Below are 19,158 nucleotides of genomic sequence, written 5' to 3' on the forward strand. Positions count from 1 at the left end.
ATGACTTATTAACTTATATAAGTCATAAGTGAGAAGTTAGAAATTCCGACTTCTCAAAAATGACTTCTAAACACACAAAACCCTTCAAAATAAGCTAACCCAAACACTCAAAAAATAGCTTATTAACTTTTATAAGTCAATAAGTCATAAGTTGCTCCAAAATAAGTTAACCCAAACACCCCTAACACTTAACACATCTTTAATTGCACTAGCGGGTGAGCATTCTACAAGAACCGACCCGTCTCGACCCGACCCGAAAACCGAACATACATACGATAAAGAACCGTATAGTGGACCTACGAAGGAAGTCGGGTATCGGTTCCTGGTGACATCGGGTAACGGTTCTTCGTAAATACCCGATAGCTAATCCAGATTTCATTGTTCCAGAATCCAGATCAATCACAGTTCAATTTCGTTCCATAATCCAGTTATGGCTATCTTCTTCTATATTTCAAGGTATGTGAAACTTGCAACTTTAGTATGCTACTGATGATTCATGATTTCTTGAACTTGAATTCACCATCGTATATTGGGATTGAACTGGATTGAAATCATATTCTTCGTTTTGCTGTTGTTATTTATTGAAATTGAATTGAAGCGAAATCATGTTCTTCCTTTCTTACATTGTTCTCAATGCACGCATACAAGTTGTTTGATGAAATGTCTTAGTGAATTTAAGAGTTTTTATTAAATGTGACTGTAGTAACCATTGATGTCGTGAATTTAAGAGTGTTCCCTATTGTTTGTTGTTTTGATTACGCTACTTGGATCAAAACCTAACAATATTAAGTTTGGTTATTAATTAAAACCGTATAATATGTTAACTTTGACTAGAAAAGTAAACATAAAAACACACTAATGCTGTAATATTTTCACTCTTTTTTACGGGTGATAAACATAAAGTGCAGTGGACTTGCATCATCTATGTTTGGAATCGGGATCAATGATTATTAGAAGCGGGGTTTGTACACAATTTTACTGTCTTTGTTTATTTCCGTAACTTATAATATAAACTACATAATTTATAATTTATGTATATTGAAAATTGGGTTATAACATATTGAATTCAGCTTTAACTTAAGCTAGCATATCTTGGCTCGGGCCTAGTGCGACTCATTTACGAATTGAGCGGAGGCGGCTAATTTGTTTAAAAACGAGCATTTTTCAAACTAGTTTTTCTTAACGAACTTTTAGTCGCAGGCTTTTAGAACAATCTAGAGCAACTTTTAGCTTGTCCATTACTAAAACAAGACGGGTCGGATATGAATTGGGTTTTTTGGCCAAAATTTATGAGTTTGTGAATGTATTTTTGTATTATTCTTGAATTTGGTTATAAAGCAGCCGTCAATTGAATATTCATTGCATATTGAATGAATTGAAGATTGTAAGTTAGAATAATTCAATGCAGATTCTTAGTTGTTCATCAATAGCCATACGTAAACTAATTAAATAGGTTAAAAGTGTTGGGTCAAAATGGAGAATGATGTTATCAATTACGCCGACGTTATTTAGTGTCTTTATTGTTTTGTAAATGTTAGCGTTTTTATTTGTAAAAGTCGGATATTTTAGCGTCTTTTGTGGTTTTCCAAGCAAGAGGCGGCTTGCTTGGAGAACAAGGCTCAAGGGTTTATATATAGATTACTAAACACCACTTGTAGGGTGTGCATTTGTGAGCCACCACCCCGGGAGAGCTCACCCGGGGTGGATCATTATCTTGTAGTTTGTTTATCACTATCAATCAAAATATCTTTGTTCCAATCCTTAAAGTTTCTATCTTTCTTGTCTATTATCAATTATTCTTGGCTCGAATCACCCGTCTCCATATTTTATACTGAACCGAGACTGAAATCGGATCGTTTCGGGACCTATAAAAAAGGGTAGATGGGCCCTAGCCCTATCTATATTTGGGTGTTAAAATCGGTCAAGAATTTTCATTCTCGGGTTTTTATGTTTTAGGACTGGAACCGACCCGAACCCGAGTCTAAGTGCAAAATCAGAACTGAACCAGTAACCTATATGATGCAGGGTTACCCATGAAATTAAATTGGGGATTATTTTTCTTATCTATTATTTGAATTTCTTATTTTGTTTTTTATTTAGTTTCCTATTTAGCGTATGATTCCTATTCTATATAAAGGGATCTAGGGTTTATACTTTTATTAGTTTTTGATTGATTTTTAATAGAAAAGAATGTTGTTCTTGAACCCTTCGGTTCGTTTATCAGTCTTTGATTAGTCAATTGTTCTTGAGTCATTTGATCGCACGCGAAACTGCATCAGGTGGTATCAGAGCTTTGGTTCTCAAATGGCTCGACCTTGAGGTGAATGCTTGTTTGCTCGTAGAGTCGCCGACAGAGGCAACGACATGAGTATTTTCTATTCACGTGCTCGTGGTGAAGATCGACACCCTACTCGCAGAGTCGCCGACCGAGGCAGCGATGGAGTCTATCTCGACCCACGGGATCTTAAGATCAAACGGCTCCGTCAACGAGTCCGAGATTTTGAAGAAATCAGACGGCTGCATCAACGAGTCCGAGATCTTGAAGAGATCAGACGACTCCAGCAACAAGTCCGAGATCTTGAGTTACAACAGGAGATGTGCAAGGCGGAAACCGAGTTGAGTACCGTTGTCTGGGACAAAGGTGACGACGGAGAGGAGCATCCGTTCAAACATCGCCCACCCCAATTCCTTGAACCGGTCTATGAAGATGAATTTGGTCAAGAATGTTTCTTGGCAGATGAACCCAAATTTGATGAAGACTGATTGAACCCGATGAAGAAGAGTGTTTATTTATACAAACGACACTTAGCGGAATTACTATTCAAGAGGATGGGCCCATGAGATCAGGTATGTTCGATTTTTTTCATAAAATAGAGGTTGTCAGTAGTGAAACTCCGGTGATTCATGATGGTCCATTGATGGGCAAAGAGATGGCTAATGGTTGTTTGGGAACTCCACGTTCTATTCCGAGTTGTGCGGTGATTTTCAATACCAAACCAAATAATCGGGGATTTCAAATTAAAATAGAAGATATTGATTTGTGTAAAAAAAAATATTGATCTATCTTCAGTTATTGATAATGCGGCACGTCATCATACTTTGGAAGCCAATTTGGAAAATGTGTCAACATCAAATCAAATGGATAATAAATGTGGGCCACATGAACATGGAAAGGAAAATAGAGAACCATTCAAGCTGATGTTGGGAATGGGTCTACAAAGTGATGTAGATGAAAATAAATTGGTAGATTATGGGCCTTCTATTTGCAACAGTAATAGGCAAAACATGGCTGACTTTTACGCAATGAAAGAAATTTTTAGACATACAGATCGTCGGAACCAATTAAAAAAGGCCTCCTCTATCCAATTTGGATCCGTTGCACTACATCTTCATTTTGGTTCTATTCGAACAATACAGCGGATTGGTTTCAATTTCAATATTAATCGTAATGATAATTTATGTTTGGATGAGCAAAGTTGCAAGCTTAGTTTTTCTGTGGGAACTAAAATATGGAACAAGGCTTTGTTTCGCCAGCTGGATAATAGTCAAGATGTAGAGGATGGAGAAACTCAGTTATTATATGGTCCTCTTCATGTTGATCAAATTGGTGAAAAGGTAAAATATACAGTGAACAAGAAATGGTTCGATGTTCCATTCGACCAAGGTAGTACAAGTCAAGAGCCATGCAAGACGTCTCATCAAGTTGAACAATCTGGGTGGGTTGTGATGATAGTGCAAAAGTTTTGGGTTGATGTTCCTTTTGATCCAGGTGGCTTTGATTCGAAGACAAAACTCGAGGACGAGTTTTTTTCGAAGACGGGGAGTATGATGCACGGTTACCCATGAGATTAAATTGGGGATTATTTTTCTTATCTATTATTTGAATTTCTTATTTTGTTTTTTATTTAGTTTCCTATTTAGCGTATGATTCCTATTCTATATAAAGGGATCTAGGGTTTATACTTTTATTAGTTTTTGATTGATTTTTAATAGAAAAGAACGTTGTTCTTGAACCCTTCGGTTCGTTTATCAGTCTTTGATTAGTCAATTGTTCTTGAGCCATTTGATCGCACGCGAAACTGCATCACTATATACTACGGTTCGGGTCGGTTTCGGTAATTATCGGTTCGGGTTTCGTTTTTTTTTTTTCGGTCCGACCCTAAATATGCTCACCCCTACACTAGCCCGGCGTGGTATACTATATACTGTAGAGAACCTTTTCGTATACCATTTGCCGGGAAGGTAAGCAATACCGCTTTAATTATGTGTTATCTAGGTTTAATGTTTCTTAGCTTCCATCACAGTCGTTTCTATATTATCGTTCCGCAGGTTGATATATGTTGCTTTGACAAGACGGGAACATTGACATCTGATGACATGGTATGTCAGTTACAACTTACAAGTTTGGCAGACAGTGGCGGAATTTTTAGCGGTGTCTAGAATATACTAACAACCAACTCTTAATAATATTTGGCGGTGTCTTATGAGTCTAGATAAGTATTTTCAGATTGATGGTTGTTATACAGTCGTCAACATATGTCTTTAAAAAATGAACTTTGATGTACTATTTGTATATTATAACATCTTACCTTGGTTTTTTATTCATTATTTTTTTTGAACGACCAACGAATCCTCCAAATGGGCTACTGGCGAAAGTCACCACATCGAGATACACTCGTCTCCGAACTGGGGAAAACCCTCACCTAGGGCAGAAGCCCGTGAACACTCGCCCAAAGGCATGGCAGTGCGGTGAGGTAAAACCCATTCAGTTCAAGGATTTTTTATTCATTGTTAGGTTAGAAACGCACGAGGTTAAATCAATAAAATATTATGAGTAAACCTCAATTTTCGTCCCTGTGGTTCGCTGATTTTAACATTTTCAGTCCAATAGTTTATAAATTACATTTATCAACCATTAGTTTCCTGATTTTAACAGTTTCAGTCCATTAGTTTCCTGATTTTAACAGTTTCAATCCACACCAGTGTCAGTGGTGTGGATTGAAACTGTTAAAATCAGGAAACTAATGGACTGAAACTGTTAAAATCAGGAAACCTAATGGATGATAAATGCAATGTTTAAACTATTGGACTGGAAGTGTTAAAATTAGCAAACCACAAGGACGAAAATTGAAGTTTACTCAAATATTATTGTTATTAATAAGCCAAAAAACTAAAATAATTAGTTGAGAAAGAAATTATTAAACAAATAAGAGAAGTGGGAAAATTATGATTTAATATTATTAATTTAATAGGAGGAGAAACGGAAAAAAGATGATTTAATATTATTTAATAGGACAGAGAAACGGGAAAATTGTGATTTAATATTATTATTTATATAATAGGAGAGAGAGGCAGAAAAATAAGGGTGAGGAGGCACCAAAATGTGACACGTGCCCTCAAAGATTTTCATTTATTATATTACTAGTTTATAGACCCGCGTATTACACGAGTTTGTATAATATAAATGATATGGTTATATAATCTTTAAAAAACTTTATATTACTAACGACCTATGTTAATTAGTAACGAAACTTTATATATACGAATTTCCATTACCATATAATGGTTCATACAAGTATACAACTAACTTGAATTTATCATAAAAACTGACCAATCTTAATTAATAATAGTGAAATACCATAATAGTCGTGTGTTACAAAATTTGAATACTGAAAAACATGTAAAAGTTTTTTCTTGTTGAAATACCATAATAGTGAAATACCATAAGTTCTCTTCGTCTATCATTTTAAAACCGAGTTCAATAAAAGTTTTTTCTTGTTGCGAGGTAGTCCTCTGGTTAGTTACTCTTTTTTAGCTTTTATTTATATGTTAGAAAAACCCATATATTGATTTTATAGATAATCTCAGATATGGATAACCGTTTTTGTTTTTTTTTTCCTTTTGTAATTTAAACTATTTTATTTTAATAAGTACTAAAATCATAGTTTTAAATATTATAGAACACTTATTTATTTTTTTAATCATATATTAGAAATAGATATTAATTATTATATATTATTAATAACATCATAAATTAGAATTAGATATATTATTATATATTAAAAATGAATTAAAGATGAAAATGCCATGTGGCATTAATTAGAAGGATCTTAGATGAGATAATGCCATGTGGCATTAAAAGTATTCTTTTATTAGTATTAGATACTAGGCGGTAGACCCGTGTGCAAACACGGGTTGTTTCTTAGAAAACCATGCATAACACATATTGACAGAACATATAGATATGTGTATAGATATTGTAGCAAAACGTGTTATCTATTATAGCTAAAAAACAACTATAAGTAAATATAAAAGCTATTTAACAAACTTAATAAAAGATGTCTAAAGGATGTCTAACAAACTTAATAAACTTCATCAGTAATATATGATTATTTCAATTCTCTTATTCAAAAAAGAGAGTACATATGAAAGATGTCTAACAAACTTAATAAAATTCAAATACAACTTAACTTTAACAAACATTAACTAAGAACATACGATCACCTGCCTAAACAACACACATCAAACCTCATTCAAGAATTTGTTACGCAGCAACATGTCCTTCGCTACATGTTGTGATCCGATTAAATATACTACTGCAAACAATGTAACAGATGCTGATTCAACAATCTCCCTATACAACAGATGATATGAAAACCCTTCTTTATTACTGATTTTTATTTCTCATCAACATCTCCCTAATTTGTCCTTTGAATTGTAATTCAAAGTCCAGGGAGAACATGTCTTCTTCATCATCCCTCTCAAGTTGAAGGTCCAACAAATCTTGGAGATCGTATGCATTCAGATTATATGCACTATCCATTTTAATCTCTTCAACACTACCATCTGATCTGATCAAAGTCAATACTTGGGTTTTTGAACATGACTTCCACTTTAATATTTTTGGATCAGTTGGTTTTCTTGGGCAAAGAATTATTGAAGATGAGTTTGGTGATTGTGTTCTGCTAACTAAATTTACAATTGATTCAGACAAATCAGATGACGAGAGAAGGTTTTTTGGAGTACCGATTTTCGGAGACAGAGCAGCAGTTGTAGGATACACTGACTTTTGAAGAACATTTGAATGTTCAGCTCTATCTTCTTCCAGTTTTTTGTAGGTCTCAACAATTTTCAGTTTAGACCATCTGGCAATTGATCTAACTGGACCATAATCAGCAGCCACAAGCTCTGCTCTCATTCTGTTAAACTTCAATACCTCATCTGAATCCACTGTTTTGGCTTTCTTCCAATTAGATTGAGTTGGCTTTACCAGAGGATCATTGTTCATTTTTGTGATTCTATCGATATGAGTTTTTCTCTTACGTGTGGAGATGATTTCTGGTTTAGTAGTGAAGATGAATGTATGGGAAATCTTTGTGACATTGGAGATGCTTGGATTGTGGTTGGTGTAGTAAAAATGATCATGGCAGATGTTTGAGAAACTTCTGCTGAAACAACTGGTGTCTCAGCACCTGTTTGGTAAACATCTGCTGATACTTTTGTGTTCCCAGCATCTATTGACAAAATGGGTGATGATGGTGTGGAAGGTATTTTCTCCTTCTTTTGTAGTGGTTTTTTTTGGAGAAGGTTGGGATTTAGGTTGAGCAGGCAATACAATTTATGTAGGATTAGCTTTTGAATCTGGTGGCAACTTTCTCAATGAATCTTTCTCCCCCTTTTTGGCATCATTATCATCATCATCATCTTTCTCAAAAATTGATGTAGAAGTGGAGCCAGTAAGTTCCAACAGATGTTCCTTAATGTTCATAATGTCTGCTTGTGTGTCTTTATACCTGGCATCAACCAAATTTCTGATAAATTGCAAACTGAAATTGCGGTTACTTTCAGCCAAATTCCTCTGAACTTGAAATATGGGTTGCATAGAATTCCAAAGCTCATTGGCAATTTCCTGTCTGCTAGGTTGACTTTTAAAAAGCTCTATCATCTGCTTAATCAATTCTTTCATTTCAGCAACATCTGTTTCAATGTTAGACACTCTAACCGTCAAATCCTTATAAGTAAATTCATCACCTACTTTAATAGGATCATCTGAATTGCCACCTGTAGTGATTGTTTTTATTTTGATAATAGGAGAAGTCTCCATATCATCAGAAACAGATACACCTTTTTCTTCATTCTGGGGACTTCCCAGTGAAGCAGATATTACAGTTGTAACCTCATCAGTAGTTGCCTTCAAAAGAGTCTTAATGATGTAACCACTGTCCAAATGATCACCAATGGGTTCAACAGTTGTAGTCGCTGCTCCACTTAAACTACCACCAAGAGTTTCGTAATACTCAACGGAGATAACATCCTCAACTATTTGTAGAATAGAAGATTTAATTGGTTCAGACGCAGTCATTTGTTGCGATCTACTATCTGTAATGTGTGCATTAGAGGAACTGTTTTCTTTCTGAAATTCAATTGCTTCTAACAGAGGTAATATTGTTAATGGAACTTGAGCCGAGGGTTGTGGTGTAGAAAGAGTGATTGCCCTAGGAGAGGGACTTTTAAACATACTTTCATATGAAAGCTCTACTTCATGTTGTGGTGTCCCTGTACTTACAACATGATCCTTTTGTGACAATACATGAGGAGTTTGGATGGGTTGAGATCTTTCCAATAACTGTGAAGTAGTAGCAGTAGTGGTTTCAAGTGACATTTGTGTTGTCACTGCATTAACCTCTGGAATCTCATCTTCCAGAGGAACCTTTTTATTTTGTTTGGTTTTGATGGACTTTTTGGATGTGACAGCTTTCTTTTTGCGTTTTTCTGGTGTGTGTTTCACAACACCGGTTGTGGTGTCATGATCAGCATGAGCAGTTCGCTCACCAACAGAAGTTTGAGCAACTGATGCAGACGTATCTAAAAGAGGCTCATCTCCCTTTTTTACAGTTGTTGAAACTTTTGACTCTTTATCCATAAGTTTAGTAAAAGTTTTACTTGTAAGACTATTTATTTGAAAAGCTACACCTTGTTCAAAATCTGTTTGTGACACTTGTTTTCGTAGGTAGAAGCTTAGAAGTCTAGGATACAACAAAAAAGCATTACTACGAACACCTTTTTTCAATTTTTTCACATTTTTCACATTATTCAACAAATCAGAAAATAGTGATTTTGATAAATTGTAATCAGATTTTGTTAAAATAGCATAACCCAAATACTGAATGTTCAAAGGTGTCTCATTAAATGCGGTGGTCTTGGCTGAGAGACAAATTAAAAGAGTATGAAACAAAAATTTCATTGGCGGAGGGAAGTTTCGTTTGTAGATAGTAACTTCCTTTAATTGTGCATCATACCCTCTTTCAATGAACTCTGTATGAAGTTCAAATTTTTCAAACTTGATCTTACCTGCCAAGTCGTCCAATTCAAATGTAGTGGAAATTGTAAAGGGAGAAATTCGTACCACATTTTCCTTGACCTTAGATGTGATGGCAACTGGATTATTATCTTCAGCCTCTATTTCAGAATTAAACCAAAATTGTCGGAGTGTTTCTTTATGAACCGGAGCATCAGTAGTAAGAATTGATTTGTGTTTCGATGACGTTAAAAGGTCAATTATTGAGTGATAGCTGGTATTTTTGCTAGTTTTCTCGAAGATGGGGAGGTAGTTGTGAGGGTTTTTGATGTTCAGAGACATGATCGGAAAAGATGGTGATTTGGGGATGAAACAGGATTTAAATTGGAAGGTTTTTAATATTTGAAAACTGTTTTTAAGAATTTTGAATTCGAGACTACAGTGGTAGAACCTCGATTTAGGGATAAAACAACTTTTATATAGAGAGAAGAAGTGAATGCTGACGTGGCGGTAATTACAAATATTTGATGGCTAAGATTTGTCCACGTGAGAAGCTCTCTTGCGCCAACCGATGACAGTTGTTTGGAAACCTCTGTTGGTCGTTGGGAACAGTGTGAGTCACACAGTTGTTTTATTTTTAGCTAACATCTGCCCACGTCAGAACCTCTGTTGTCATAATAGATGACAGTCAGCAGTTTAGTAAATCAACAGTCATTAGCATAAACAAAAATTATGACAACAGATGGTAACCTTTAATAGTGGATGTATTTTTAGGCAAGCAGAAATTTCAAAAACAGTTTTTTTCAATCGGTGTAACTCAACAGTCGTAATTCTAACATCTGTTATTAGCCCAACCACTGTTAGTATCAAATCCTCTGTTAAGCATTTTAAGATTGAATATCATTTGTTGTTCGTTAACATCTGTTGACCCATAGCAGACCTTTGCATCTTCAGACATTTATTCATCAGCAGATGCTCTCTTTTGTCAGACTTTAGACACAAATACACACCTTTTATAACACAAAAATATACGGTAAATCCTTTCAAAAAATTGTTGTTTATAAAAAAAACTATTGGATTAAATACTTATAGCAGACGTTATATAATAATACTTATTCATCATTTTTATCAACCACTGTTGACCCATAGCAGACCTTTACATCTTCAGACATTTATTCTTATGTAGATGCTCTATTTTGTCAAACTTTAGCTATAACACACCTTTTATAACACAAAAATATACGGTAAATCCTTCCAAAAAATTGTTGTTGATAAAAAAATTATATAATAATATTTATAGCAGACGTTATATAATAATACTTATTCATCATTAGCCCAACCACTGTTAGTATCAAACCCTCTGTTAAGCATTTTCAGATTTAATATCATCTATTGTTCGTTAACATCTGTTGAACCATAGCAGACCTTTGCATCTTCAGACATTTATTCATCAGCAGATGTTCTCTTTTGTCAGACTTTAGCTACAACACAAATTTTATAACACCAAAATATACCGTAAATTCTTCGAAAAAACTGTTATTGATAAACAAAATTATATAATAATACTTAAAGCAGACGTTATATAATAATACTTATTCATCATTAGCCCAACCACTGTTAGTGTCAACAGTCGTTAGAATACACAGTTGTTTCATCATCAGCAAATGTTCTCTTTTGCCAAACTTTAACTACAACAGACCTTTTACAACTCAAAGTATTGACTCTCTGTAATTTGCAGGAGCACAAATTCTTCAAAAAACTGCTATTTCTGATCAAATTCTAAACATTTGTTTTATCTTTTTATCATCTGTTCATCATCAAACCAACCCTTCATACTATTAAACATCTGTTGACTTACCAAACAGATGTTCAAACACAATTCAACATGAACATAATCTAAATCTTACTCAAACACTAAATAACTAAAAACAAAACACAGCTTGTTCAAACACAATTCAACATGAACATAATCTAAAATTTATTCATTTATTCATAACATTAAAACTAAAACTCCAATACTGAACAATATTAATTTTCAAATCTAACAATAACAGCAAGAATTAAGAAACTTTAGCTTCAACTCCATCGATTGCTGAACCTCTCGATGTATGTCCTTCAACATCGCCATGAACTCCACGTCTCTATCACCGCACTCTATATTACTGACAACACAAAGCTCACGAACAGAGGTTGAAGGCATCCGCATAAGATCTCTGGAAACCTGCTCTCTAGTGAACAGGCCAACGTGCAATCCATCAAAACATCTCTTCAACTCTTGAAGAGTAGCCCTATCTTCATACACCTGTTCCTCGATTTGCCTGACAAAACGCTGCTTGAAATCATCTGATTTTGTATTTGTGAATGATGCCATTTGAATAAACTATATTACTCGACTTTCCTGAAATTATGATATCTTCGTAGGAAATGTGATGAAAAACAGGTGAAGTGACTATGAGTTTATATACTGAAATTTGGTATTATGAAAACATGTACATTTAATATAAACATATTAATTAATGTATAGAGTTAATTGCTCTTTTCGTCCTTGTGGTTTGTCAAAAATCACTATTTCAGTCCATTAGTTTAAAAATTGCGATTTCAGTCCCTGTGGTTTCACTTTCGTAACCATTTCACTCACCGTGGTTTCACTTTTGTAACCATTTCAATCCGTTATTATGTTAAGTACAGGGACTGAAATGGTTACGAGGTGGACTGAAATGGTTACGAAAGTGAAACCACAGGGACTGAAATCGTAATTTTTAAACTAATGGACTGAAATAGTGATTTTTGACAAACCATAGGGACGAAAACAATAATTAACTCTAATGTATATTTCAAAACAGCAATCTTTTAAGGCAAACACTTTTCCAAACCCCAACTTTTATGGGAAAACTGTAAAATTAAATACCAAGAAACCCAAGGGACAAAATTTCGAAGTTCAAAGAACTAAAGCAGATTATCACAATTACAATTAAACTCTTCATTTACCATGTAGACGCGTTTTTAAACTCTATAAAAGACCGATGATTACTTTTGATTCAAAACATCAACAAATTGTCCTACAAATCACTTTCTGTCAAAAATTGTTCCAAATCAGAAAACCAACAAAAAATCTACATGGCAAACTTCAGCTTCTACCACTGGTCAGACACCAGCAATGTTAAAACACACTTCTCCATGTGGTCACTCAAAGAACAAAGAACAGACGAAGAACTAAACAGGAAAGTCGACATAATAAATGACACTAATTACAACAAAACCTGGAACAGCATAGCATTGCTCGATGAAGTCCTCCACTCTCCTACATCAGATTTCTAGAAGAATGCAGAGGAGTTTCCGACACAACTTCTAAAACAGGATCAGAAAATCTGCAACATGCTAACTGACCTGAAAATCAAAAGAGAACATGAAATCACATGGAGAAAGGCCAGAGTCTATGAAATCCTAGCAAGTGTTAACTCTAGCGTGTAATCCTTTATAAATATTTCTTTAAATTTGTATTTTTCTATGTAATAGCTCATTTTAATAATATAAACATACATCTTAAAATATTCTAAAATTTCAATGTCTATAAAAAACTCTGAACATCATCAACAGTTGTACTACATCTTAAAATAAGAAACACACCTAACATGCAAAGGGCGAAACAGAACTGTTGTACTACATCTGACTTTTCACGATATTGCACGAATCTATATATACTTTCTATAAAACCATGGAAGTCTCCCATCGAAGAAGATATCACATGCAACTAATCACGATGTTGCAACAATGATACTGCAACATCGATACTGAAAGGTTGATTTGTGATGGGAAAGTTCATTGAAACGACGATGTTGGAACAATGATACTGGAACGATAACATGTAAACATAATCACCAAACATTCGAACAAAAAAGTGTAATCGGAAATTAGCGGCTGAATCACGAGAAAGATGCATTTGAGAGGCAGCGACACGCTCATAGATGTGAGCGGGAGAGAGTTGAATGTCGAGCCAGATTATTAACCTTTATTTATAGGGTTAGAATATATAGGGTTTGAATTTTGAATTTTGAATGTGCAGCCAGAATTTTGAATCTCAACAGATTTTTATTGGCGAGTGAGATGCATTAATTGAAAATTACATATCCCCATGCATTTTAAAATTCAAATTATCCGCAATTTAGACACATCTGCTGCTAGATATACGTTTACCAAAGGAACCATCTGCTACTACATTGTATCTGGGCAGTGGTTTGCCCTTTGGAATGTGGGCCAGACCTTTAACACTTGAATACACAAGGCAGTGGTTTGATGTGGGCCAACTTGATTATTATAGTCTTTTAATATTAGGCTTTATGATGTAATAATGAGATAAGAAAAACCTTGTTGGACACCCTCTCCTGCTGACACATCAGCTTTTCTTATGTCACTTGGATTTCTCCTTTTATAGAAAGTATAGATAGTAAAGTAAAGATAAAGATAAAGATATGTTTTAAAGCAGTTGTTTCTGCATATCATAGGTGTTCCCTTCAGAAAACATTCAAGGATATAAGAACCAGTTTTGTTTTTTAAGTGCTTTTTGTTTGACAAGAAATTTCCTTGAAGATATATCTTTATTGTGCAACATACTGTGCTTTTTATCTGATATGTTATGAGCCGTCTGATGCATATGGCCTAGCTGTCCATAAAAATCTCTTCAATGTTTTAGTTCAGCTCCTTAGTTGTGGCCTATACTTATATAGTGATACTGTTGCTTGTAGGTCGGTGATCCGCTTGAGAAGGCTACAATCAAGGGGATAGAGTGGAGTTATAAATCTGACGAGAAGGCCATGCCTAAGAAGTAAAATGGTTCACTAGTTTTTCTATAGCTTACGATTCAGTTAGTTGCCATATCACTTTTTGTAGTTGATGCTATCTGTGTTTTACCAGAGGAGGTGGCAGTGCTATTCAGAGACATCACTTTGCGTCCCACTTGAAAAGAATGGTGTAGGAACTAGGTTCACTTTTTATAAAATGTATTACAAAATATATAATAACGAGACTCTCGTTATTTGTGGGAAATTCGACTAGTACAATATCGGTTACAAAAATTAAATAAACGAATATAAAATACAATATAATTGTACCAATCTTGATTCAAAGCCAATGTCTCTGGAAAACTTCAACCGCATCTACGAGATCAAAACTCCGCTACAAGACAAGCAAAATTGTTGACGGTTTTTGGTTGAGGCACGTGTTCAACACGCTTCCCTTAAAACAGATTCCGCGCCTCCTCTCAGACGGTCTGTCTCCCAGGGTACAACAACCGGAACAGTATGTGTACTGCCGAAGATGACTCTCATGCCCGAGATAGCACCGGGTATAATTTGGTGTTCACACAATTAGGCAAATATGAAGTTGAGAAAAGAATAATTTAGAGAGTGCTCCTCTCTAAATTTTCAAGGAACAAAAGACCAATTTGTTGTGTCTATTTTTCTTCTTCTACACAAATGAATAAACCATATTCATTTTATAATTAGATGCATAGACTCATTCAACCCTCTTAATGGTGACATAAACAAGATCATTAATCTTGTAATTAACAAGATCATTAATCTTGTAATTAACAAGATCATTAATCTTGTAATTAACAAGATAATTAATCTTGTAATAAAAAGGGTTAAACTCTAACTTAATGGATATTAAGTGGTAGTAAAAAGAAACTGCCATTCAACTTATGGCACTAGTGGAAACCGTCTAACATTAACTCTCTAGTAAGTAGACTGGTTTAACCGGTCGAACGCGCATGCAGGCGCGCCTTAGTTGAGCCTGCACTACGCTTCCGCGGAGACACACCTTCTTGCGCCACGCGCTAATTGGATGCCACTATGCATACCAGGATGCCACCTTGTTATGCACCATCCATACTCGCGTGCCACTTGCAGTCTTCGCCATAGCCAATGACGTGCGCCATGCGCCATGCCAAGGCATCCGCCTACGCCACCCAAGGGTGCGCCATAAGCGGACCCGCCATGTATCTGACCACGCGCTCATGGACAAAAATACAAAGGCGGTGTGCGAAGTTCAAAGCGCACCACATTGGGCTTATAACCCACATCACGCGCGCATATGTGCAGGTGCGGTGCACCCTTTGGTCCCCACTAGTGTTTGCCTTCAAGGAGTGCTCCTCCTTATATACCACTTTAAGTTTTGTCTATCCACCTATGTGGGACAAGATGACAAATCTCAATCCATTTTTCTCATCTTTGTTTGTTCCAAACATACAACTTCAAGCTTCGATATCTCATTCATCTTAGCTCTATTTGGACATAGTTTGAACACAAACCCATAAATAATTATTTATACAACACATATATAAATATTATTCATGTCCAAAATATTTAGTGAAAAACTCATTTTCACTAAATTTCCAACAAATGGCTGTTGTGGTTCGTACAGAAGAGCAATTTAATGTGTTTGTAAAGGTATGTAAAAAGTGAATATCAATCAGTCATTTGTACTTTGTTTAGGCTTAATTCATAGGACATGTTGGTGTATTTCAGGGTGCACCAGAGATCATACAAGAAGACTAAATGATGTACCGGCATTCTGTGTAAGCACCTACAAGAGAAACACGCGTTAAGGATTCCGTATACTGGCTTTAGCCTATAAGCCTCTTCCTGATATGATGGTGACCAATCTTTTTTTGTTTTTTTTTTACTATTTGCAGTTTAGAGACCTCTTGTTTGTGTGTATATACGTTAATAAATTAATTTGACTTTCTATATGCTTTGTAACTTTCTGCACATAGTCTTTTCCTTTTGTATATGGTAATAGGTAAGTGAAGCTAGAAACTTGGACAGAGAAGTAGTCAAAAGTGGGCTCACGTTTGCCGGTTTTGCGGTATGAATATACATCAAGTGCTCATTTTTTACCAATCATATATTTTTTTTTGACATATTTGCTATTATCTGACAAACTTCAGGTATTTAATTGTCCCATCAGAGGAGACTCTGCTGCCGTTTTACTTGAACTTAAAAGGTCGTCACATGACTTGGTGAGTGGTACTGATTTAGTCCTCTTCATTTATTGTTTTAATTTCTGTACAGTTACATAATGTTTGCTCTACTAAAGAATGCCTATAAAGTTCGCGTGACACTGTTGGCTCTTCAATATATTATCCTTTCGCGTGTCACAGTGATGGTCAGGCAGGTTGGTTTACCAGTCAAAATGGGTTCGGGCTGAAACAAGTCATTTATCCGTAGTGCAAACATTTTTAAGTTTCTTAAAATTAAAAAAATTATTACAATGATACTCTAAATATTTGAAAAAACGAGTTAGGAAGCTGTCTGTATTGAATATAGACTTAGGGTGACTTTTAACCCTTTCAGTCTGAGTCTGATTCGACCCATTTGAGATGAAACATAACCTAAACTGAACAATATTACGTAAGCGGGCCTAATTTCCCACATCTGGTTAAAATTTGTATCAAGTTCGTGTCTAAGACATAAGTAACTGTGATAGGGTTAGAACAGATTTAGAGGAGAAGAAGCTAAAGAGAAAGATAATTCACCAAATCTGCTCCCTTATTCCTTCATACGTTTAACATAAATAGATATGCAAGTTACAATCATACCCCTTGCATAATAGAAAATAACAAAAATACCCTCAAACTAGAAATCAAAGTTAAGATACTAAAAACATAAATAAATAACGTAACAATACTCCCTCCTTAACCCACTTTTTGTCCTCAAAAAGTGATTCAAGGAACTTTGTTTCCATCATCTTCAACCAGCTCATTCGGTGTCGGATCATCATCATCTATCACCTTTAGTATGTAAAGTTGTTTGTTCTTACACTTGTGGCCCGGAACAAACCTTTCGGTACACCAAAAACATTCCCCCTTTGCCCTTTTTAATTCAAGTTCATCGCTCGTCAAACGCCTCAAGCTAAGCGTTCCTGGTTTACTTGGCGACACGTTTGGAGGTTGTAGCAATGGAAGTTTTGAAGCGTTAACCGGAGGTGTTATTTTGACATCTTCGGGTTGTAGCCCATCCTCCACAACGTTGAAACGCTTCATCAAGCATGTGTTGTTGATAGTTTGAATTCTTGCTAACCCATACGCCTCACGTAGTGTTTGAGGCTTGAACATCTTTACCGGCCCTTTTATTTCCGGCTTCAAACCCTTCAAATATAGGCTAACAGCATAAGGTTCGCTAACGGTAACCTTGTTAAGCAAGCGATCGAAACCTGAATTATATTCTTGTAGACCCTTGGCGTTATCAGTAAGTTGAACGAGAGATGCAATCTCTTCCATAGGGTCTTCAAACATTGCATCAGAAAAACGGGCAGAGATCGAACGAACATAGTCCGCCCATGGGACCTCGGCAACCGTGGCATTACGGGTCTTCAGATAGGCACGGTGCCATTGGAGGGCATCGCCTTCCAAGTGAACCGCAGCACAACGTAATTTCGAGTCATCAGGGGTGTCATCCATCGAAAAAAAATGTTCGCAGCGATAGACCCATCCCTCAACATCGTCCCCCGAAAATTTAGGGAAGTCGATCTTACCGATACGGAATGGTTTGGATGTTCGTAAGTCACCATCTGGGCCGGAGAAGGACCCGAAGGAACTGCCTGACGATTGAACTCCTTTGTCACAGACAGCCTTCAAGATTTCTTCCTGTTGCTTCGATGATTGCTCCTGTTGTTTCATCAAAGCGGCTAAGGCAGTTTGGATATCAGCGATCGCCTTATCGTGGGATTTGAGGGTGTTGTCGACTTCTTGGTTGCGGGTCATGGCGGCGGCGGCAAGGTGTTCCGATGAGGAGTCGGAACGGCTCTGATACCCTTGATAGGGTTAGAACAGATTTAGAGGAGAAGAAGCTAAAGAGAAAGATAATTCACCAAATCTGCTCCCTTATTCCTTCATACGTTTAACATAAATAGATATGCAAGTTACAATCATACCCCTTGCATAATAGAAAATAACAAAAATACCCTCAAACTAGAAATCAAAGTTAAGATACTAAAAACATAAATAAATAACGTAACAAACTGGACTCTTTTATGCTGTTTCTTACAAAGACCGGGCATTTGTATTCAGGTTATGATTACTGGTGGTGATCAAGCATTGACGGCTTGCCATGTTGCTCGTCAAGTTAATATATTATCAAAACCCGCATTAATTCTTGTCCCGACAAAGAACAAGCAACAATTTGAATGGGTTTCACCTGACGAAAAGGAGATCGTGAGTTACAGGTAATGCGGTTATAAACTCTGCTTTTATTTGAGATAATTTTATACGCCCATGTTACTTGCAGTGAAGAAACGGTTGAGGCTTTAGCCTTGGGTCATGACCTTTGTATCGGAGGTGATTGCTTTGAAATGTTGGTTCAGACCTCTGCTGTTGTCAGTGGGATTCTGTATGTGATGGGTGGCACCAGAACAAAAGGAACTCATAGTGACCACTTTTAAATCATCCGGACGGATAACTTTGATGTGTGGTGACGGTACTAACGGCGTTGGAGTATTGAAGCAGGTAATGCAAGAAAGACGTAACATGATGTGTTTACTTATCAGTTGCTTACACTATTTATACCATACACAATATGTTAGCAGATTTATAAAAGAATAAGGTACAAGTAAAAACACTCTATATTACCAGCAGAATACAATTATTTTGTTCAATTTCATTCCTAAACAAATCTCATGTCAGAGAATGTATACATGGGGAACATGAGCAATCTTCCACCAGTCTACACCATTCTTGGGCCAACAACGTTGCTCGAGAACAGGACACTGATGAATAGACAGGTGCTGGAGTGCAGTAAGGCGTCGAAGGCCCACTGGCAAACTAGCCACATTCTGGCAATCTGAAATTGCCAATGATGTAGACA

General features: G+C 35.9%; 1 protein-coding gene across 3 annotated transcripts; it reads left to right on the forward strand.

Annotated features, from left to right (window-relative positions):
• Window positions 1-187: 187 nt before the first annotated feature.
• Window positions 188-14,557, forward strand: LOC110912321. 3 transcript variants are annotated; one of them, XR_004880939.1, is made up of 2 exons: window positions 188-456; window positions 14,041-14,557. XR_004880939.1 is itself a non-coding variant. In XM_035983905.1 (2 exons), exon 2 carries the CDS (start codon window positions 3,139-3,141, stop codon window positions 3,844-3,846), a length of 708 nt encoding a protein of 235 aa, XP_035839798.1. In that variant the 5' UTR covers window positions 212-456; window positions 2,280-3,138; the 3' UTR covers window positions 3,847-4,013. The 3 variants fall into 3 exon arrangements, 1 of the variants encoding a protein (XP_035839798.1); XM_035983905.1 differs by lacking the exon at window positions 14,041-14,557 and adding an exon at window positions 2,280-4,013 and having other exon boundaries at window positions 212-456; XR_002577837.2 differs by lacking the exon at window positions 14,041-14,557 and adding an exon at window positions 4,330-4,605 and having other exon boundaries at window positions 213-456.
• Window positions 14,558-19,158: the final 4,601 nt, after the last annotated feature.

The sequence above is a fragment of the Helianthus annuus genome, chromosome 15 (genome assembly GCF_002127325.2).
Source record: "Helianthus annuus cultivar XRQ/B chromosome 15, HanXRQr2.0-SUNRISE, whole genome shotgun sequence".
In the NCBI taxonomy this organism is placed as follows: Eukaryota; Viridiplantae; Streptophyta; class Magnoliopsida; order Asterales; family Asteraceae; genus Helianthus; species Helianthus annuus.

Excerpts from the sequence above, each read along its gene's own strand:
- LOC110912321 (XM_035983905.1), top strand. The coding sequence starts at position 3,139 with ATGGATAATAAATGTGGGCCACATGAACATGGAAAGGAAAATAGAGAA.